Genomic DNA, 24109 nt, shown 5'->3' with positions numbered 1-24109 from the left:
TTTCTTATCTTATCAATATACAAACAAAGTATGTTCCCTGGTTTACAACAATGAAGTGGGGACTGGAGGCCGCCCAGCTCCCGGGCATGTATCAAGTTTGTATGGTTTAATAATTTAATTTTTTATTTTTAGTGTTTTGGATTTTGGATAATGTATTGGAAAAGAAAATACTGACCTAATGACCTAACATTATATCTTTGTGTTATTTCTAGTAATATTGGTAGTAGTGATATTAGTAGCAAATCTAGAAATAATGGTAGTAGTGACAAAAACATAATTCTTCTTATGGAGGTTTTGAATTGAATTATTTATTTAAATCTCACAAAGGACGACATCTGCAAGGAATTTATATGTTCTCCCCATATTTCTCCCACACTTCAAAGACATACTGTTAGGGCATTTAGATTATGAGATAGTGCTGATCATGTCTGCAAGTAAAATAGTTTTTTAGAAAATTGGGGAAAAAAAATCCAAGTTTGGGTTGAAGTGACAGGAATTCTGGCATCTTGGTCTATTTTGTCCTATGGGCTCTACCATATGGGTTTAATAATTTTATATTTTGATAATTTGGACATTTACAGATATGGCAATTTAAGCACAAAATTTCCTTGGAGTGGGAAAAATCTTTTTTTTAAGCTCCACTAGAAGTTAAGAATCAGCTTCATTGCTTGTACAACATGCAGCAATACTTTATCACTGCTAAATATTGTTAATTTACTGATCAGCTACAAAGCTCAGGCATAAACTGGACTTCAAAGGAGTACAAAAATGTTTGCAACGGGGCCTTCAGTAGGTCTTGGTAACGCCATCGGCACCCAATGATTGCATTATATGTCTGGAGTGTGGGGTGGGTGATTGGCTATGTAACTGCCCCCATCTAGTCTAACCACTTAAATAATACTTTCAGCAACCATAATGACATGTAAGTTGTTAAAGCGGTTGTCCACTACTAGGACAACTCCTTCTTGATCTAAATGTTTGGTCCCGATAAAAAGTTATACTCCCCTCCAATGCTGGCGCCCTTCCAGTAGTGTTAGCACTCGCAGTCCTGGGGCTCTCATGCGGTTTTTATGACATGTGAGCCCGGTGCAAAATCAGTGCTGGCGTCAATGTCTCCGCCTTTGTACAAAATGAATATGAAGAGGAAGTCAGAGATCAGCTGCAGCCCGGACTTCCTCTTCATGTTCAATTCATATGAAAGCAGAGACTGTGGCACCAGCACTGATTGGGCACGGGCTCACATGTCATAACAGCACAAGAGCCCCAGGACTGTGAGTGCTAACACAGCTGGAATGGCACCGGTACGGGAGGTGAATATAAGCTTTTTTATATTCCAATACAAATACATACCAAGCTGCTTCATCACTTCACGGTAACCCTTCACGAAGCAGTCCCTATCTAATGTATTCAAAACCTGAACATGTGATCAGTGTCTAAATGAACAGGATACAGTGGTGAAGCAGCTTGGTATGTATTTTTTGCAAAAAATGTGTCGACTAAATACCCTGTATTTGTTATACAGCACTTGCTGATTACTTTTATATGTTTTTTACTGCAGAGTATTTTTTCAAATTTGTCATTTTGTGCTCTCTTGTTGTGGTTCAGCCATTGGGTGGTGTGTGCATTGTCTTACCGACTTGTTCACACTTGTGCATGTCACATATGTTTTTAACCCTATAACAGCGATCGCAAAAAAAAGCCGGAATTTTGTATTTAATTTCTCTTTCCTCTGGTGGGCGCTGCCATCTTGGATCCGGAAGAAAATGGCGGGCGCATGCGCAGTGCGCCCGCCGTGAATCTGCCGGCTGGCAGATCCATTTTGATCACTATGATAAACTATCATAGTGATCAAAATTAAAAAAAATAATGAATAACCCCCCCTGTTTTTCACCCCCTTAGTTAGTCAAACATAATGAAATAAATGAAATTTTTTTTTTCATTTTTCCGTTAGGGTTAGGGCTAGGGTTAGGGCTAGAGTTAAGGCTAGGGTTGGAATTAGGGTTAGGGCTAGGGTTAGGGCTAGAATTAGGGTTAGGGTTGGAATTAGGGCTAGGGTTAGAATTAGGGTTAGGGCGAATTAGGATTAGGGTTAGAATTAGGATTAGGGGTGTGTTGGGATTAGGGTTGGAGCAAGAATTGAGGGGTTTCCACTATTTACCATCTTTGGGGGTCTAATTTCTCCTGTTACCCTTGGGAAAATAAAAAAATTGGGGGCTAAAAAAAATCACTTTTGTGGAAAACAAAAAGACTTTTTTATTTTCACGGCTCCTCGTTATAAACTTCTGTGAAGCAGTTGGGGGTTCAAAGTGCTCACCACACATTTAGATAAGCTTATTGGGGGGTCTAGTTTCCAAAATGGGGTCACTTGTGGGGGGTTTATACTGTTTAGACACATCAAGGGCTCTGTAAACGCAACATGACGCCCGCAGACCACTCCAACAAAGTCTGCATTCCAAAATGGCACTCCTTCCCTTCCAAGCTCTCATGCGCCCAAACAGTGGTTCCCCCCTCACATATGGGGTATCAGCGTACTCAGGACAAATTGCACAACAACTTTTGTGGTCCAATTTCTCCTGTTACCCTTAGGAAAATAAAAAATAACTGGCTAGAAATCATTTTTGAGGAAAAAAAATATTTTTAATTTTCACAGCTCTGCGTCTATAAACTTCTGTGAAGCACTTGGGGGTTCAAAGTGCTCACCACATATCTAAGTAAGCTCCTTCAGGGGTCTAGTTTCCAAAATGGAGTCACTTGTGGGGAGTTTATACTGTTTAGGCACATCAGTGGCTCTGTAAACGCAACATGACGCCCACAGACCATTCCATCAAAGTCTGCATTCCAAAATGGCGCTCCTTCCCTTCCGAGCTCTCCCATGCGCCCAAACAGTGGTCCCCCTCCACATATGGGGTATCAGCGTACTCAGGACAAATTGCACAACAACTTTTATGGTCCAATTTCTCCTGTTACCCTTAGGAAAATAAAAAATAATGGGCTAAAAAATCATTTTTGAGGAAAAAAAAGTGATTATTTTATTTTCACTGCTCTGCGTTATAAACTTCTGTGAAGCACTTGGGGGTTCAAAGTGCTCACCACACATCTAGATAAGTTCATTAAGGGGTCTAGTTTCCATAATAGTGTCACTTGTGGGTTTTTTTCACTGTTTAGGCACACCAGGGGCTCTCCAAAAGCGACATGGCGTCCAATCTCAATTCCAGCCAATTCTGCATTGAAAATGTCAAACGGTACTCCTTCCCTTCTGAGCTCTGCCGTGCGCCCAAACAGTGGTTTACCCCCACATATGGGGTATCAGCGTACTCAGGACAACAACTGTGGGGGTATGATTTCTCCTGTTACCCTTGTAAAAATAAAAATTTGGGGGCGAAAATATCATTTTTGTGGAAAAAAAATGATTTTTTATTTTCACGGCTCTACGTTATAAACTTCTGTGAAGCACTTGAAGGTTCAAAGTGCTCACCACACATCTAGAAAGTTCCCTAATGGGTCTAGTTTCCAAAATGGGGTGACTTGTTGGGGGTTTCCACTGTTTAGGAACATCAGGGGCTCTCCGAACGCAATATGGCATCCGATCTCAATTCCAGCCAATTCTGCGTTGAAAAAGTCAAATGGCGCTCCCTCCCTTGCGATCTCTGCCATGCGCTGAAAAAGTGGTTTACCCCCACATTTTGGGTATCAGCGTATTCAGGAGAAATTGCACAACAAATTTTGTGGTTCATTTTCGCTTTTAACACTTGTGAAAATAAAAAAATTGGTTCTGAAGTAAATTTTTTGCAAAAAAGAGTTAAATGTTAATTTTTTCCTTCCACATTGCTTTAGTTCCTATGAAGCACGTAAAGGGTTAATAAACTTCTTGAATGTTGTTTTGAGCACCTTGAGGGGTCTAGTTTTTAGAATGGTGTCACTTTTGGGTATTTTCTGTCATGTACACCCCTCAAAATGACTTTAAATATGATGTGGTCCCTAAAAAAAAAATGTTTTGTAAATTTTGTTGTGAAAATGAGAAATCACTAGTCAACTTTTAACCCTTATAACTTCCTAACAAAAAAAATTTTGTTTCCAAAATTGTGCTGATGTAAAGTAGACATGTGGGAAATGTTATTTATTAAGTAATTTGTGTGATACATCTCTCTGATTTAAGGGCATAAAAACTTAAAATTTTAAAATTGCAAAATTTTCAAAATTTTCGCCATATTTCCATTTTTTTCATAAATAAACACAAGACATATCGAAGAAATTTTACCACTAACATGAAGTACAATATGTCATTAAAAAAATCCTCAGAATCAGCAGGATCCGTTAAAGCGTTCCAGAGTTATAACATCATAAATTGACAGTGGTCAGAATTGTAAAAATTGGCCTGGTCATTAAGCTGCAAGCTGGCTCTGTCACTAAGGGGTTAAAAATCATTATTTTTTAAAGTCAGTCTAAAACTAGTATCAAGTATAAAGACAAGGCGAGTGTGAAGCTTTCCACAATACAGAGATTTTATCCTGCATGTGGGCTGACAGTCCACTTTCTAAATACATATTGGAACATTTGTATGACATGAAGAAACACCACAGATGCCGAATGAAGGAAGATACCTGTGAAAGTCAAACTGTATTTGCAATTTTTCAATTGTTGTCTGGTATTATTGTTTTATTTAGAAAGTTGTTCTTAGCAAATAAAAGTTTACACTACATAGTATGTCACAATTGTGGTGTCATGAATATATCTTTAGAAGTCTAATAACTTGTAACAAAACTTGGCAGGGATCGATGTGCCAACGCTATGCAATTTTTGGTTATTTTGCACTGCACATATTGAGCATCCATGGAAAATACAGGTAGCATCTGTTTTTATGTCACAATTATTTTGATTATTTCTCTCGTTTGATAGCTGGGAAGGTCTGCATTGAGCAATGATAGGGATCGAACCTCTTTGCCCTGTGTAAACACCTTAGCACAAGGAAACTTATGGCAGGCAAAATATGAACAAATCATTCAGAAATCAACAGTGGCACATACCCACTGTTCCTCCTAATTATAGACAATGAGAGGTGCGTCTTAATCTCCACAGCTGTCAGAAAGTCTGAGTATAACTGTACAATAAACGTGCAGGGATTATATAAGAATAATGCTGATCCGGAATATTTCCTCCCATCCTAATTATAGCAATATAATCAGGGCACAGGTACGACTTGTTTTAGGCTTGGTTACATTGAGAGGTAATTATGGAATTATGTCTATAAATAGAGCATAGATATATAATTTTGTATTACATAATATTTCACATTAGCGTAATTTTATTTTTTGTATAGGATGAATTATTTGCTTACTATAAGCAGTTCCTATTATTGGTATTTATATACGATGAGTCAAGAATTGATGGTGGCTGTTCTGAGAGAAAATGTGCTAATTATCATTGTCATTTGTACTTACAATTATTGTTAGAAGATGATGTCTGTTCTTGGTACACCTTGAAAAATTCCTTTTGAATGATAAAGTGTATCTGACTTTCAGTTGAGACTATTATCTAGATTAGCCACCGCTTTAGGAGTGAATTAGTACAGTTTACTGGATTTAAAAAGGCAGTATAGTGTTAGGGCTGGCGGAACGCACCAAGTAATAAAATGATAGCAAGGTGCGTTCGCCGTGCAGGGGTGGTAAACTCCTGCTTAGTAATGGCGGAAGTATAAAGCGGTATATAAGAGGTCACACGTGGGTTAACGTCACCCAGTGTGAACAGAAGCGAACTCTGTTATGACACAGAGCCGCGCCACCGCTGAACATAAATGCCGGAGCCTGTTAAAATCACAGCACTCGGCAAGAGAGCACTCAGTATGCAGTCACAGAACTCAGCCCCAAGGACACAAGGTCTGAGTCCCTCTAGATCTACTGAGCGTGTGGCGTCACACCGGCAGATGCCACTATAGCTGCTGACTAAGGTGGAGTGTTGAGCACGTGCACTGTGGCGTGCAGCTCCACCGGTGGACTCTGATGCTAGTCTCAGACTCTGCCTCTACCTACACCTAAGCCTTGGTGCTTAACAGGCTAGGCTGCACAACACATGCGTACCAAGGGTAGGGGTTCCAAATGAGTCAGACACCAGAGACACTCATACTTGCATACAGCACTCACTCCTCATAGTCTGGTAATGCAGTCTATACTAGCGCATGGCCGAGTGGCGAACCTTTTATAGCCGCGTCCTTCCGGGACCTTCCTGACGGTCCAATCTGAGCTGGAGAAGGTCCTGAGCATGTGACCTCCGATCTCCAATGAGAGATCGTCCCATGGGCATGCTCAGTGGACCAAAAGGAGGACTTAGTCCCTGGAGTAGCTCGCAGCTGACCAGCATGTGTTGCTAAAGCTTGACCAGAGGTGGCAGAAGCAACTAAACCCACGGAGCTAGTCTGGGCAGAGCGCCGGGACCGACGAGTCTGCTGAGCAACCTCCTCTGTGGCTGGAGAGGAATGGGAGACCACCGGAAGCAAGGCTTGGGATTCCCGCTGTGCAGTGACAGGAACCCGACGCCTAATATATAGTGTGGAGTTACAAGTGTACCTTGTTGCGTAGAGAATTGCTGCTCTTTACTAGGAGATTTACAAACCATGCCTAGTAGGTAGAGATGAATGAATCAATTCACTAGACCTTGGACAAGTGACCTCATCAGAATTCCATCACCACCATACAGGAACCCCATGATCCAACCCGGTGGGCCTACTAATCCGGAAAAATGTCAAGGATTACTGCTGGTATAAGGTAGTTCACCAGGCTCCTGTCCGGTGGCCATGGAATAGTAACCTGGCTGCTGGAACAGGTTCCTGTGAGTCGATTCACTCATCTCTACTAGTCAACAAAAAGGGGGATGAGGTGTGAAAACTCTAAACATTGCAAGTATAAAACACAGTTAAAGTTGTACTGTTTTGTTATATAAACTATAAAACCCGAACCAAAACATGTCTCCTTGCAATATAAGTGGGTATTTCCTTTTCTACTTATAAAATATCTGTTGTGATTGACCTTTAATTTACAAAGCCATGTAATTTCAAAAAGGCATGCAATAGATAAATTGGAAAATTAGTAATTAGAATTGCCAAATTCTGTCTTATTTTATTACGAACTAGCTGAAGAGCCCGGCGCTGCCCGGGCATAGTAACTAACTGTGGTTAGTTATAGCAAATTATAATTATCCTCCATCCCATAGTCCCGTGCCCATATACCCATCATACATATCCACGATCCCATAGGCCCGTGCCCATATACCCATCATACATATCCTCCATCCCATAGACGAGTTCCCATATACCCATCACACATCCTCCATCCCATAGTCCCATGCCCATATACCCATCATACATATTCGCCAACCCATAGTCGAGTGCCCATATACCCATCACACATCCTTCATCTCATAGTCCCATGCCCATATACCCATCATACATATCCTCCATCCCATAGTCCCGTGCCCATATACCCATCATACATATCCGCCATCCCATAGTCCTGTGCCCATATACCCGTCATACTTATCCTCCATCCCATAGTCCAGTGCCCATATACCCATCACACATCCTCCATCCCATAGTCCCGTGCCCATATACCCATCATACATATCTTCCATCCCATAGTCCAGTGCCCATATACCCATCACACATCCTCCATCCCATAGTCAACCATTTTGACATCATAATGAGCGTCGGGGTTTGCAACCTATGATGACATCAGCGTCGCCATGGCAGCCATTATGACATCATAATGAGGGGCGGGGCTTGATACACACACTTTTTCCTATTATGTAGATAGGGGCAAAATTGTTTGGTGAATTGGAACGCGACGGGTTAAAATTTCTCCTCACAACATAGCCTAGGACACTCTCGGGGTCCAGACGTGTGACTGTGCCAAATTTTGTGGCTGTAGCTGCGACGGTGCGGATGCCAATCCCGGACACACACACACACACATACATACACACACTTGAGCTTTATATATTAGATAGTTGAACAAAGGGGCAATGCCTGAAACTTATTGGAAGAGCAGGAAATAAGAAATAACTTCAGAGAGTTAATTTGTCTACACCTTCTCTTTCTTCATCTTTCTTTATCAAAGGAGGCAATATTATGGTTTCTAGTGTAAAGTAACAATTTTTTTAAAGGGGCATGTCACACATTTAACATATAACTGTGCAAAGTTACATCCCCAAAATAGACAAGGGTCTCAGGCCCATTAGTGGCATATTCCATAAATAAGATGGAATTACCCCTTTAACCATAATTTCCACAACAAGCACAATGCTAAAATTGCCCTACTGTAGGCCTACCCATTATGTGTACCAATGTAAGTACCCAGTGTCACTCTTCTGTTCAACTCATGTAATGAGGTTAAAAACGACATAACTGCTTTGTCCCACCTCCAAGGTACTTCAAAGTACAATTATGTTTATAAAGACATGTACAAACATGGACAAATATTCCTGCCGGTAAGTTTTTTTTGCAAATCTACAGCAAAATTCTCATGTACAACTTCTACATTTCATAGAATCATAGAATGGTAGAGTTGGAAGGGACATCCAGGGTCATCATGTCCAACCCCCTGCTCAACGCAGAACTCACTAAACCATCTCTGACCGATGTCTGTCCAGCCTCTGTTTGAAGACTTCCATGGAAGGAGAACTCACCACCTCTCGTGGCAGCCTGTTCCACTCATTGATCACCCTCAATATCAAAAATTTGATTCTAATGTCTAATCTATATCTTCTCCCTTTCAGTTTCATTCCATTAGTTCTTATATTTCCATGTGCAATTGTGAAAAAGGACGATCTCTCTACACAGTGACAGTCCTTCAGATATTTGTAGACCGCTGTTAAGGTTATTCTTATCCTTCTTTTTTGCAAGCTAAACATTCCCAGATCCTTTAATTGTTCATCGTAGGACATATTTTGCAGTCCACTCACCATCCTGGTTGCTCTTCTCTGAACTTGCTCTAGTTTTTTAATGTATTTTTTAAAATGTCGTGCCCAGAACCGGACACAGTATTCCAGATGAGGCCTGACCAAGGAGGAGTAGAGGGGGATAATGACTTCACATGATCTAGACTTTATGCTTCTCTTAATACATCCTAGAACTGTTTGCCTTTTTTTGCAGCTGTATCACACTGTTGACTCATGTGCAGTCTGTGATCTATTAGTATACCCAAGTCTTTTTCACATGTGCTGTTGCTTAGTTCTATTCCTCCCATTCTGTAGATGTAATTTTCATTTTTATTGTCCAGATGCAGAATCTTGCATTTCTCCCTATTAGGTACCATTCTATTAGTCGCTGCCTATTGTTCAAGCTTATATAGATCCTTCTGAATCCTTTCTCTATCTTCGCCAGATTCATTTGTGTGAATCTGCAGCAAAACTTTGGAAGAAATACATAAGATCTAAGATTGATAATCTGCAGCTCACCCTAAAATGTATGCAGATTATTCCACCACTTGGATTGTATTGTATTTTGCTGCACTACTTTCAGTGCAGATTTTCTACCAAGAAGATCCAAAACAAACTTCCCACATCCATATAAAATATAACTAAAGAATACATTGTAATTATGATGAATGATAAAAACATAAAAATGAAACGTATATTCTATTGATTGTAAATTATAAACTGTTGCAAGTCACAAAGAAGAAAGGAACTGTAGGAACTGTGTTGGTTCTGATGAATGCATGCCTTGTACCTGGCCAATTAATGAGAACCTGTCACCAGGTTTTTCCAATATAAACTAAAGCCACTACCTTTATCTGCTCAATTACTGCACTTCATTGACCTGTAGCTAAGCCCCGTACTCCCCCTTTATATGCCAAAAAAATACTTTTTATACACCTGGCATACAGCACCCATCAGTTCAGACCACAATGAATGCCGGAAGGTACTTTTTGGCACATGCAGGCGGAGTTTGGGATTTAGATTCATATACATGGACTGCAGTAATAGAGCAGATAGAGGTGGTGGCTTTAGTTTATATTGTGAAAATTTGATGACAGGTTCCCATAGGAAGTGATGTGTCAAATTTACCAATGAGCATCAGCCACAATTATAAATTTGGTGTCTTTTAAGACTATTTAGTCAAAGTTTATGCTGTATGTAGACTAATCTGCCCCATTATGTCACAGTTATTGATACAACATTTTTGATACCAATTAAAAGATTTACTTTTTTGGAAAAATGTATCTTAGAAAAGATGTCTCACTAGTGTAAGTGAATAACTGGCTATAGGATTAATCACTATTTAATAAATGTGCACATGTTGCTTTAGCAATTGAAGATAATAGAGGCATTTAAGATAAAGTCGGCACAATTGGGTGAGCACCTGATCCGTGCCAGTATACTATGACCAGCAGGTGTTTTGTACTATCACTTGCAGTAAATGCAGACCTCTGTGACACTTGATATCTTCAATGTTGGAGACACAATGTAAGGCATTAAAGGTTGATTGTTGGAGTAATATAACCACACATACTTAACATCCTAGGAAAAGTAGATTTAAAAATTTAATTTTCAGATTAGGTAAGAGTACAGGAAAACAATGGTTGCAAGGTAATAATTAATAAAGGTAATAAATAATGTGCCAGGCGGGCGTTGTGGTTGTGCCGCTGGTCAGAACTGAGTGCTCTCCTAGGCTACTAAACTACGTCTCTACAGCTTGGGAGAAGTGCAAGGATACTGAAGTAATCCTGCCAGTGCCGTGCGATTTTTGCGTAGGTAATCGACCACTCCTGAGACTGCAGGGTGGCTGGTAACCTAGGCAATGTGCTGCAAACTATAGAACTAAAAATTCTTCTTCTGCTAAGAAAGGAGAGGATTTTTCATAAGGAGTAAATTGCAAAGTTGCTAGTTTTTACAAGCGCTTTGCACTTTTACCCTTTTGTTTTATGTACTTGAGACACCTCTTTAAGTATTGCATAGCCTAGTGTGATGTAAAACTTCTATATAACCTCTGTCATATATCGTAGCATATGGACAGTGTTTTCCCAGGCATGTAACAATGCTTCTATACAATTAAAAGCCACCACATTATCTTTTAACACTGCTCTTTAGTAAATGCTACAAGGCACTCCCTGACATTTCACATCAATGTGTTGTACTTTTCACATGCCTTAAAGCCTATCCTTTTATTATTAATAACACTTTTTATTCTCCTTTCAGCTTTATTTTGTGTCAATTTGGAAACACTTTTAGCTGCATTTTTAGCCAGCGATCTATGAATTTAAATCATTTCCCTCAATAATGTAAATTTTGTAGATCCTACATAAAGATGAACCTCATGTGGTTATTATCAGGCTCAAACTATGGGGTAAATTGCATAATATGCAATATATGCCTGTTCATATTATTTTTCTTTGTGCTATGCTCACTTATACAAATTGTCTGTGTATATGTAAGTCTAACTTATAAAATCTGCATTTTACATTATTACTTCTTCAATATACAAGGTTCTATTCATTCAATGGAAATATGATTGCAGAAATTAAATAAAGTTGCCCAAAACCCTACCATTGAAATATGTTATGCCAAATTCACAAAAGTAATCTCAGTGCCTGATCTCTTGTATGCAGGACACCAGCAGCATCGGACTACATTAGCTGTAATCATAGAATCATAGATAGAATCATAGAATCGTAGAGTTGGAAGGGACCTCCTGGGCCATCTGGTCCAACCCCCTGCTCAAAGCAGGATTCGCTAAATCATCCCAGTCAGATGTCTGTCCAGCCTCTGTTTGAAGACTTCCATTGAAGGAGAACTCACCACTTCTCGTGGCAGCCTGTTCCACTCATTGATCACTCTAACTGTCAAAAAGTTTTTTCTAATATCTAATCTGTGTCTCTTCCCATTCAGTTTCATCCCATTGCTTCTAGTCTTTCCTTGTGCAAATGAGAATAAAGTTGATCCTTCTACAATGTGACAGCCCTTTAGATATTTGTAGACAGCTATTAAGTCTCCTCTCAGTCTTCTCTTTTGCAAACTAAACATTCCCAAATCCTGCAACCTTTCCTCATAAGACAGGGTTTGCAGACCGGTCACCATTCTGGTCGCTCTTTTCTGAACTTGCTCCAGTTTGTTGATGTCTTTTTTAAAATGTGGTGCCCAAAACTGGACACAATATTCCAGATGAGGTCTGACTAAAGAGGAGTAGAGGGAAATAATGACTTCACGTGATCTAGACTGTATGCTTCTGTTAATACATCCTAGAATTGCATTTGCCTTTTTTGCTGCTGCATCACACTGTTGACTCATATTCAGTCTGTGATCTATTAGTATACCCAAGTCTTTTTCACATGTGCTGTCACTTAGCCCTATTCCTCCCATTCTATATATGCTTTTTTCATTTTTATTGCCCAGATGTAGTACTTTGCATTTCTCCCTGTTAAAAACCATTCTGTTAGTTGCTGCCCACTTCTCCAGTTTATTTAAATCTTTTTGAATCCTCTCTCTCTCTTCTCTAGTATTAGCTATCCCTCCTAGCTTTGTGTCATCAGCAAATTTAATCAGTTTACCCTCAATTCCTTCATCTAAATCGTTGATAAAGATGTTGAACAATACAGGGCCCAGGACAGAGCCCTGTGGTACCCCACTTGAGACATTCTTCCAACTGGATGTGCAGCCATTTACGACCACTCTTTGGGTCCGATCACTAAGCCAGTTATGAATCCACCTAACAGTTGCCTTGTCCATTCCATACTTAGTCATTTTTTCAATAAGGATTGTATGAGAGACTTTGTCAAATGCTTTGCTGAAGTCAAGATATACTATATCTACAGCATTTCCTTGATCCACCCAATCAGTGATACCGTCATAGAAGGAAATTAAGTTAGTCTGACATGACTTATTAGTTACAAACCCATGCTGACTCTGTTTAATCACTTCATTCTTATCCAGGTATTGACATACATGTTGTTTAATAATTTGTTCAAAGATCTTTCCTGGTATAGAAGTCAGACTCACCGGCCTATAGTTGCCTGGGTCCACCTTCTTCCCCTTTTTGAAGATAGGAACAACATTTGCTCTTCTCCAGTCTTCTGGCACTTCTCCTGTTCTCCAAGAATTTTCAAAGATTATGGAGAGGGGTTCAAAAATTTCTTCTGCTATCTCCTTCAGTACTCTGGGGTGTAATTCATCTGGACCTGGAGACTTGAATTCATTTAGGTTAGCTAAGTGTTTCCTCACTATCTTTCTGTTTATAGATATCCTGGATTGATCCTGGATCATGTCCATCAAGTTTCCGTAATGGTGTCTGGAACTTTCCTGGAAGAAATTGCACTTGAACTACATTTGTATTCTTCCCTAATTAGTTCAGCTATAAATGTCTTGTGACAAATGTTGTCAGTGTCTAATTTTTTGTACATTTATGTAAATCTGTTTTTTATTTTTAGGAAAAATTTATAATTTTGGATACTTAAATAAGTTCTGCCATTAAAAACAAATTCTTTTCTCCATGAAGGTGGACCCCAGACATACAGCGGAGAGGAGGAAAAAACGAAATGGCTACATTTCTGAGAAAAGCACGTCAGAACCACAAACCCTGGTAAGGACTTTTCATGTCGATTTTGCTCTCTTTCAGTAACACTACAGCTATACAACATGTACAGTTCATGGTCAAAGAAGCTTAAAGAGTAAAGGGCCCGTTGCACTAAGCGATATTGCTAGCAATATCGCTATAATGTCACTGGTTTTGTGGCGCAGCAGTGATATTGCTAGCGATATCGCTATGTGTGATACTTACCTCCGACCGGCTCCCCCGCTGGTTATCGCTGATCGCGCGAGAACGTCCTGGGCCGTTTCTCGTTGTCAGCTTCCTGCTGGGCTTCCTGCTGTGGCGACGAGCGACGCGTGGACGCGGGCGGGAGGACGTCTTCATCGCCTCATCTGACAGGTAAGTAGCGACCGCCGTCCGCTGCTATGTCGCTGGTGAGATCTGCCTGTTTGGCAGCTCACTAGCGACCACTTAGCGATGCACCAGTGATCCTGACCGGGTCATATCGTTGTCGGGATCGCTGGGGCATCGCTAAGTGTAACAGTACCCTAACAAATTAAGTAAACTTTTATTTAGATCTCAACAGTACAAGTAAAGATAAGAACGTTTGATAACTAGGGAAAGAAGATTTTCGCAAATTCTGTGATTAGTTTTCCAAGATGACTGGAACGTCTTCCCTGCTGAGTTCCTTCACAAACTGTGTGCAGGTGTGAAGAAGAATTGTCCAAGTGTCCTCGAAGAATTTATACAATTTGGAAGGCAAATGGTGTTCACACCAAATATTTAATGTCTCTTTTGTTCTTTGCATATTTTTAATGGATAAAAAAACTCTTAACACTTCTATTTATGAAGGCATTCTTATTTTGCAGCATTTTTTTCCACACCCCTTATACCATGTTTGAAAAGGGAGATGTTAATCAATATTTTACTGAATACGAGAACAATTTCCAAAATTTTGACAAGATTGAGTTTCATTATTTTGTTAACCTGTATCAAGAAAGTAAGGTTAATAATTAGTGATGAGCGAGTATACTCGTTGCTCGGGTTTTCCCGAGCATGCTCGGGTGTCCTCTGAGTATTCTGGTGTGCTCGGAGATTTAGTTTGTGTCGACACAGCTGCATGATTTGCGGCTGCTGGACAGGCTGAATACATGTGAGGAATGCCTGGTTGTTAGGGAATTCCCACATGTATTCAGGCTGTCTAGCAGCCGAAAATCATGTCGCTGCTTTGACACAAACTAAATTTCCAAGCACGCCAAAATACTCGGACATCCGAGCAGAAAGTATACTCGCTCATCACTATTAATAATATAACTTTTATGACAAAATCTTAAGTTTAACTAAAATTATTTGATGCAAAAATGAACATACCCAACATTAAAAACAACTACATGTAGTATTTTGTATGACCACCATGATTTTTAAGGGCATCTCTACTAGGCATGGAATGATCAAATTGTAGACAAATTGCAACATCAATCTTTTTCCATCCTTCAAGTATGACCACTTTTAGATGATGCTAAAACTTGTCTCTTCAGAACTTCCCATAGGTGTCCAATTGGGTACAGATCAGGAGACATACTTGGCCACTGAATCATTTTCACCCTGTTCAGAAATGCATCACATACTGTATATGTTTTGGATAATTGTCATATTGAATAAGTGCAGGTGTACCAAGTGCGCTACGAGAAATAATTGCACTTACCTGCCTTTGGTCAATTAAGTTATTAATGGTTGTCTGAGGAATGATCTGCCACGCTGAACACACTTGGGTACGCAAATCTTCAAAATCTGCTGCTAACAGATCAATCTATGATTGCCCAGATCTGTTTGATGAGAGACAACTTCAATGATGCTGTAGTTTATAGTTTAGGCCACGGTGTTGTCATGTTTAAAAAATTGCCTCCTGGGACACATTAGGGAAATGGCTGTACCACTAGTTCCATGATTGATCTATCTTATCTTATGAAAATAAAATTATAAGTCACATACCAAGCCTAAGGCATCAAACAGTATCTATACAAACCATCAGAAGATGTTGGCACAATATTGTGTTACGAGCCAGACATCCAGTTACAGGAGTTCCATTGACCTCATGCAATCATTCTTAAGGGGAATGGAAGCTGGGATGGACATCTATCGTCTTGAGCAATAAGTCCCACTATTGTTTTGTAGGAAATGATAGCCAGAGATTGGTCTGAAGACTATGTGAACCATGCCCACCAAGGACAACATCTGGAAGCAGTTTGTAAGATATCCTCTTGTTTCCCTGGTTTCCTCCAACTATTCCAGATTCCTCCCACACTCCTAATACATACTGATAGGGAATTTAGATTGTGAGCTCCAATGGGGACAGTGATGAAGAGGCCTTTACGAGGGAAAGTCACACAAGTTTTACTCCCAGGATTATGATATGCGGTGGCATAATAAATGGAAGCCGAACCCCTCTAGTCTTCATTGTAGGTACATTAACAACTCAATGGTGAAATGATTTGGTGGTGGTTTAGTGGAACAGCCATTCCTCCAAAGTGTCCCAGGAGCAGTTTTTCAACATGACACTGACAGACCTCATGTTGCTCATGTTACTGTAGGCAGACTGCATGGCCTGAACGTGCCAACATCGCCTGTAGCATCTCCAGGCTCGCCTTTCATTTAGCACATATGGGACATCAATGGTCATCATTTGTAAGTGAAACTGCCAGCTGTGGATACTGTGCTTTTTTATCTATTTATCCCCAGAAAGATTTAGTAAAAGCTAGTGTATAAGTACCCCAAAAATGTGCAGTTGAAAAGTACCAGAAAAAGAAGAAAAATAAATATGAAAAAGAAAATGTACAAAAAAGATTGGACAAAGAAATTAGAAAGAAAAACATTTGGTCTTTAATGGGGTTGTCTGCAGACTTGTGAATCCTCCCAGCCCTGTGAGCATTCGCCGGTATCTACCCGGGGAATGGCAGTCAAGTATGTGATATGCATATTCCTGGGCAGAACCCGTCTAGCTGGCATGGGCTCACTCAATAGAAGAGTAGTAAGTGAGTCCGTGCCCCTGTCTAGTGGTCGCGGCCGTCTAATGGGCCCGGCCTAGCTCAATACAAGTGTATTGAAAGAAGTCATGTCCACTAGATGCATTCTGCCAGGGACTATCCATATTGCATATCTGACTGCCATTCCTGGGGCTGACAATGGCGAATCCTTGCAGCAAACAGTGCGTGTGCTGTAAGGATTCACAAGTCTGTGGTCACACAGAGTAACTGTAGACTTTTCATTTTAGATCGGACAACCCTTTTAAAGCTACAAAGAGGACTGGTCCTTAAAGGGTTAAATGGAGGAAATATTTACAACAGTAGTTTACAGGGTGCTAGCACAATGCCATAGCATTGTTAAAATTACCCAACTGAAAATAACCCTTTAAGCATCCAGCATACCTTAGCAATGGCTACCGCTCTAGCATTATAGGTCATGGTAAAATAGGTCAAATAAAGACTGAAAAACACAGTAAAAAGATACACAGTAAATCACTGTACAGATAACATTTCTGTGGACATACCAATGATTAATTTTAATGGAAGATTAATTTTAAAAACCCTTTATCTTCTAGTGCAGTTCATAAACCCTTAATGAAGATGTTCCATGAAACTTTTTTATTTCTTAATTTCTCCTAATAAAGTATGTAATTGTGTATAAGTAGATAAAAATATTTAGCAATCGTTACCTTCCCCAGTTTCCAGTGTCATTCCAGCCCTGTTCTGGTCCATGTGACTAACTGGCTCCCAGAGGCAGTATGTGTGCATCGGTAGTAATTTTCCATGTGAAGCTATGGAGCCTCATTCTTAGTCTCCATAGCCTTACATTGTTTTAAGTAGCTCCGATCCACCCAACCGTCCCTGTGTGAGTAGGCAAATAAGAGGAGCGATCATGTGGAACCAGAGCATCGCTGAAAACTGGAGAAGAAAGTGATCAGTAAGTGTTTTAAAACACATACCGTACATATCATTACAAATGTAATTTGGAGGGATTGCGAGTTAAAAATTTTGATGGGACGTCTTCTTTATAAAAGAACTAGTTGAAGTGCCCGGCGCTGCCCGGGCATAGTAACTAACTACAGTTAGTTATAACAAATTATACTGATTATATCTATATATATATAAAGCTGAGTGTAGTGCCCCACCCACTCCGCATAGCCACATTCACTATAATATCCCACATCATCCCATCAGCCAGAGCCACCGGACTACTACCCCTAATATCCCACATCATCCCGTCAGCCAGAGCCACCGGACTACTAACCCTAATATCCCACATCGTCCCATCAGCAGGAGCCACTGGACTACTACCCCTAATTTTTCACATCCCGTCAGAGCCACTGGACTACTACCCCTAATATCCCACATCATCCCATCAGCCAGGGCCCCCAGACAACTACCACAAATATCCCACATGATCCCATCATAGATGCCAGACAACTCTCTTTAATATCCCACATCATCCCGTCAGCCAGAGCCACCGGACTACTACGACAAATATCCCACATCATCCCGTCAGCCAGAGCCACTGGACTACTCCCCCTAATATCCCACATCATCCCGTCAGCCAAAACTACTGGACTACTACCACTAATATCTCACATCACTCCATCAGCCAGAGCCACCGGACTACTACCCCTAATATCCCACATCATCCCATCAGCCAGAGCCACCAGACTACGACCCCTAATATCCCATATCATCCCGTCAGCCTGGGGTCAGAACCAGAGCGCTGAGTGGAACGGTCCTAACTTCCATACTGAGGATCCCTTTAAGAGAGGCCTGGGGTCAGAACCAGAGCGCTGAGTGGATTTGTCCTGACTTCCATACCAATGATCCTTTTAATAGAAGCCTGGGGTGAGAATCAGAGCACTGAGGGATTTACCTTAACTTCCATACCAGAAATCCCTTTAAGAGAGGCCTGGGGTCAGTACCAAAGCGCAGAGTGGATTTGCCCTCACTTCCATACTGGGGATCCCTATAAGAGAGACTGTGATCAGAACCAGAGTGCTGAGTGGATTTGCCGTGACTTGCATACCAATGACCCCTTTAATAGAACCCTGGGGTCAGAATCAGAGCGTTGAGGGATTTGCTCTAACTTCCATACAGGATATCCCTTTAAGAGAGCCTGGGGTAAGAACCAAAGCACTGAGTGGATTTGCCCTGACTTCCATACCGGAGATCCCTTTAAGAAAGGCCTGGGGACAGTACCAAAGCGCAGAGTGGATTTGCCCTAACTTCCATACCAATGATCCGTTTAAGAGACCCTGGGGTTAGAACCACAGAGCTGAGTGGAACGGTCTTAACTTCCATACCAAGGATACCTTTAAGTGAGGCCTGGGGTCAAAACCAAATTCCTGGATGGATTTGCTCTGACTTCCATACCAATGATCCCTTTACGAGGGATGGAGGATGTGTGATGGGGATATGGGCAGGGAGGGAGGGATTCATTTCTGTCATGTGCTCTCTGCTCCTTTCAGGGGGGCAGGCAATGGCTGGGAGCTTATGTTCCCGAAGATGCTAGATTTCTCCCACCATGTCAGTGTCTGCTGAGGTGTTGTCAAGTGGGAAAACTTGCTCATAGCAACCAATCACAGCTCAGCTACTTTTAACCAGCTCTGGTGAAATGAGAGATGCTTAGTGATTGGTTGCAAGGGAAACTGTTGCTCATAGCAACCAATCACAGCTCAGCTTCTTTTGAACAGCTCTGTTAAAATAAAAGATGCTTTGTGATTAGTTGGTGATACACACACACACACACACACATACATACATACAGTACATTCACTTTTATATATAGAGATTCTCTTCCATTCCAATGTAATCTTCTCCCTTTATTATTATTGTTGTCTTCATCTTTTGCACCCTTCTTTATATGTCATTGCTGGTCAACATGGAAAACGAGTATAATGAGGCAGTTACAGTATAAAAGCATCAAGTCGGCATAGTAGGTTTCAGCTATTAAATTTTTTAGTTGAGAAGAAAAGATCATCTCTGAAGGAGGCAGGCAGGGCAACGTCCCTTAAATGAATGTAAAAATCAGAAACTTATTAAGAAAAACAGGTTTTACGATACTTTTTTTTAAATCTAATATATGAGAAATATAATTCTTCATCAGCGCTGTAAAAAGGGAATCTGTCAGCAGATTTTTGGTTTGTAATCTAAGGACAGCATGGGTAGGGGTTAAAACACTGAATTCAACAATGTATCACTAGTCAGAATGTATGCTGTTTACTTACATTGAAAGTTTTTTCACCTGGTGATTATTATTGGTCAGACTACAGTAGTTAGCCTGACTCCACCTTTTCCTGTGATAAGCAGCTCACTGTGAATAGACAATGCATATACAGAGCCTGGTGTGGGTGGGGTTAGCTTTCTTTGCTCTGCTGTATTGCTAAATCTAAAAACTCTGATAGAGCAGCTGCACCCAGTAAACTAAGTGATACATCATGGATTCAGGGTTTCTTTGCCTACATCATGCTTCTATCAGATGAGGTAGTATAAACCTGCTGACAGATTGCCTTTAATAAATGACTCAAAAGAAATTGCTGTGACTATCATAATCACAAATGAAAATGTGATGATGCTGCGTTATAACTGTGTTCACAAATTTTAATATATTATGAAATACCTATAGAGAAATTGTACCAAATTTAAATGTGAATTTAGCTGAATTTTTACTTACACAATAATATATATGTTTTGCTGATTTTATTTCTTATGATTATCTTTACAGCACCTCTATTCTGTACCCAAAGGCAATCCACCACCCGGAGCACCTTCTCATGGAGTGGTTTATGGAGTTGTACAAAGGACTGAAAACAATCATCAAAATGAGGTGGTTGTTTATGAATGGTCCTCCCATCAACTGAAAGAAGAAATGAATTACATTAAAGATGTGAGTAGAGCATAGTTGTCAGTAACTCATATTCTGTAAGCATAAACATCTGACATTTGTATGGAACAGGTACAGTAGATACAGTAACCATTGTCAAGATTAAGAAAAAAAAATATTAAAAGAAACTTATGAAAATATTAGAGATTTTCACATTTATATAGAAAACAACTCTGCTTCATAACAGCTGGAAAGCTACAGGTTGGAGATTTATTTAATACAACAAAAATCAATTTATGAATTAGGGAATGGGTAAGTGATACTAAGAATTCATAATTCTTGAAATTATCTGGATCATATTGCAATTCTTCAAGCATTTTTCTTTTCTTGACCTAATGCATATATAATTCTTATTGCACTGTAGGTAAGAGTGACCTTGGAAAAGATAAGGGAAAGAATGTTTGGAGAATATGATGATATGAAAGAGAAAATTAAACATCTTACGCAAGAAATGAAGGTAAATTCTGAAATGTCACATTGTACTAGAACAGGGGTGGGCAATTCATTTTCCCAAAAGGCCACATAAAAGATTGTGACTGTTGTGGAGGGCCGAACCAATAGGATGAAACTAATTCTGCTCAATATTAATATTAAAATATTAATTATAACTATTTTATATTAATAACACAGGTCAACGAAAAAAAATTTTTTTTCTGGTGTCCAAAATATTTTAATGAATTTGGGGTATTTTTGGGGTGCTGATTCTGAATATGTCATCAGTTTTGCCAGATTGGCTCAAGTTTTTGAGATTTTTGGTATCTTATTTATAGCACTTGTTGGTAAATGCGACGCATCATCTCATTAATTTCTTTGGATTAGTACTTGAACTGAGCAGTTCTCAATATAGTTTTGTGTTAATTAGTGTTCTAAAAGTTTGTTCATAGCTTGATTTTTGCACTAACTTTATGTTGTTGTCTGTTTTCCAGTGAAAAGCATGAACTCATCATGAAGAAGTTGTCTTAACGATCCAGACTCATTCTGTTACATTTGTGGTGAATATACACTGCCAAAACATAGAAGAAACATAACACACTTCGTAAAAAAAGTGTATTTTGCCTATTTTGGGGTTATGCTTGGGGACCAAGACAAGTTTTGGGCACCACACATAGTGTGCAAAGCATGTATCGAATTATTACGAAAATGGAGCAAAGGACAAAGAAAAAGCTTCAAATTTGGTGTTCCAATGGTGTGGAGAGAGCCAAAAAATCATCATGATGACTGTTATTTCTGTGCAGTGCAAGTGCAAGGATTCAATAAGCATAAGAAACGAAAATGGGAGTAACATGGAATCTGCAAGAAGGCCTGTCCCTCATTGTGAAGATGTGCCTGTACCTGTGTTTACCATAAATAACAGTCATCATGATGATTTTTTGGCTCTCTCCACACCATTGGAACACCAAATTTGAAGCTTTTTCTTTGTCCTTTGCTCCATTTTCGTAATAATTCGATACATGCTTTGCACACTATGTGTGGTGCCCAAAACTTGTCTTGGTCCCCAAGCATAACCCCAAAATAGGCAAAATACACTTTTTTTACGAAGTCTGTTATGTTTCTTCTATGTTTTGGCAGTGTGTATTCACCACAAATGTAACAGAATGAGTCTGGATCGTTAAGACAACTTCTTCATGATGAGTTCATGCTTTTCACTGGAAAACAGACAACAACATAAAGTTAGTGCAAAAATCAAGCTATGAACAAACTTTTAGAACACTAATTAACACAAAACTATATTGAGAACTGCTCAGTTCAAGTACTAATCCAAAGAAATTAATGAGATGATGCGTCGCATTTACCAACAAGTGCTATAAATAAGATACCAAAAATCTCAAAAACTTGAGCCAATCTGGCAAAACTGATGACATATTCAGAATCAGCACCCCAAAAATACCCTAAATTCGATGAAATATCTTTGGCACCAAAAATGCTGTTGACCAGTGTAATAATTGTCTCACTTAATGTTGAGCATAATTAAGTATGATGACATTCCCCTATATAATGTATGATCCCACACATAGCCCCTACATATTGTAAGAGCCCCCACATAATCTCTTATATACAGCATGAGCCCCCACATAACCTCCTATATACAGCATGAACACCCACAGAGCCCCCTGTATACAGCATGAGCCCCCACATCGCCTCCTATATTCAACATAAGCTCCCACATAGCTTCCAATATACAGAATGACCTCCGATATATCCTCCCATATACAGCATGAGCCCCCACATAACCTCCCATATCCAGCACGAGGCCTACATAGCCTCCCATATACAGCATGAGCCTCCCATAAACAGTATGAGCCAAACATAGCATAATATATACAGCATGAGTCCCACATAGCCTCCCATATACAGTATGAGCACCACATAGCCTTCCATATGCAGTGTGAGCCTCACTTAACCTCCTATAAAAAGAGTGAGCCCCCACATAGCCTCCCATATACAATGTGAGCCCCCCACATAGCTTCCTCTGTTCATACAAAAATCCCATACACATAAAAAACAACAACACATACTCACCTTGCTCTCATTCCTATTTCCCTCTGCCTCTGCTCCTGTTTCCAGTGCACTGACTCTCCGCAGTGCACAGCTAATGCGATTAAATGATGCCATTGTATCAGCTGTCTCACACACTGACTGATGGAAGAAGAGACCGTTGGTCCCTCCTCCACTAATGTATTCACTACTGTCTGCATCTCAAAGACACAGATAGCAATGTTGACGGGGTTAACGGATGGGCGACGGGCGGGGGAGGGCACTATGCGGCCCGTGGGCCACTGTTTCAGCCCTTCGGCTGTTTCGGTCCACAGACCAGACTGGAACAGCCAGAGGGCCAGATGTGGCCTGCAGGCTGCACTTTGCCCAGGTCTGTACTAGAAGCATAATACTGTACTTGCTGTCACAACATGCCACAACTGATCAGCAATCTACATTTTTTAATCACTAAATGATGCAATAACTCTTTTACCTATATAATACCTTTGCATTGTGATTAGTGGGCTCCTCTGCTTCTCAATCCAAGTAAAAACCAAAGTGTTCCTTCTTTCTGTACATTCAAGATTTAAAATTAATTTAGTAATTCTAAAAGCCTTATTTATGTACAGCAACCAACAAATCATCAGTGGTTTTAAAAGGTTTAAAAATGTTATTGGTATCTGATGTGGTTTTTGGCAGCTTGGACAAGTAAAGCACATTATAACCATTTGTTTCATTTATACAAGTCATGCACAATAAAACACACATGGCTTAGAAAAGGTAATTGGCCACAGGCACTGTGAAGTTAGAGAATTAACTATTAGACAAAGTACTAATTATTATAAATTAGCTGAAGAGCCCGGCATTGCCCGGGCATAGTAACTAACTACGGTTAGTTGTATCAAATTATAATGATTATATCTATATCTATATATATATATATATATATACTGTGTATATATATATATATATATATATAAAGCTCAGTGTATAGCCCCGCCCACTCCACTTAGCTACCTTCACTATAATATCCCACATCATCCCTTCAGCCAGAGCCACTGGACTACTACCCCTAATATCCCACATCATCTTGTCAGCCAGAGCTACCGGACTACTACCCCTAATATCCCACATCATCCCGTCAGCCAGAGCTACCGGACTACTACCTCTAATATCCCACATCATCCCATCAGCCAGAGCTACCAT

The 24109-nt window shown here is 40.1% G+C and overlaps 1 protein-coding gene across 2 annotated transcripts in view; it reads left to right on the top strand.

Moving 5' to 3' along the window:
- The window catches only part of MYZAP (myocardial zonula adherens protein), a 153897-nt gene that overhangs the window by 75994 nt on the left and 53794 nt on the right, over nucleotides 1-24109 (top strand). For both annotated transcript variants that reach the window (XM_073586978.1, XM_073586979.1), the window contains exons 3-5: nucleotides 13478-13561; nucleotides 20270-20431; nucleotides 20793-20885. In XM_073586978.1, the coding sequence (XP_073443079.1) occupies nucleotides 13478-13561; nucleotides 20270-20431; nucleotides 20793-20885 (339 nt within the window). The remainder of the gene's footprint in view (nucleotides 1-13477; nucleotides 13562-20269; nucleotides 20432-20792; nucleotides 20886-24109) is intronic.

Source organism: Dendrobates tinctorius, unplaced genomic scaffold (assembly GCF_039654945.1).
Source record: "Dendrobates tinctorius isolate UK_male_01 unplaced genomic scaffold, ASM3965494v1 ptg000097l, whole genome shotgun sequence".
Lineage (NCBI taxonomy): Eukaryota > Metazoa > Chordata > Amphibia > Anura > Dendrobatidae > Dendrobates > Dendrobates tinctorius.
This window is presented reverse-complemented; position numbering and strand designations above follow the sequence as displayed.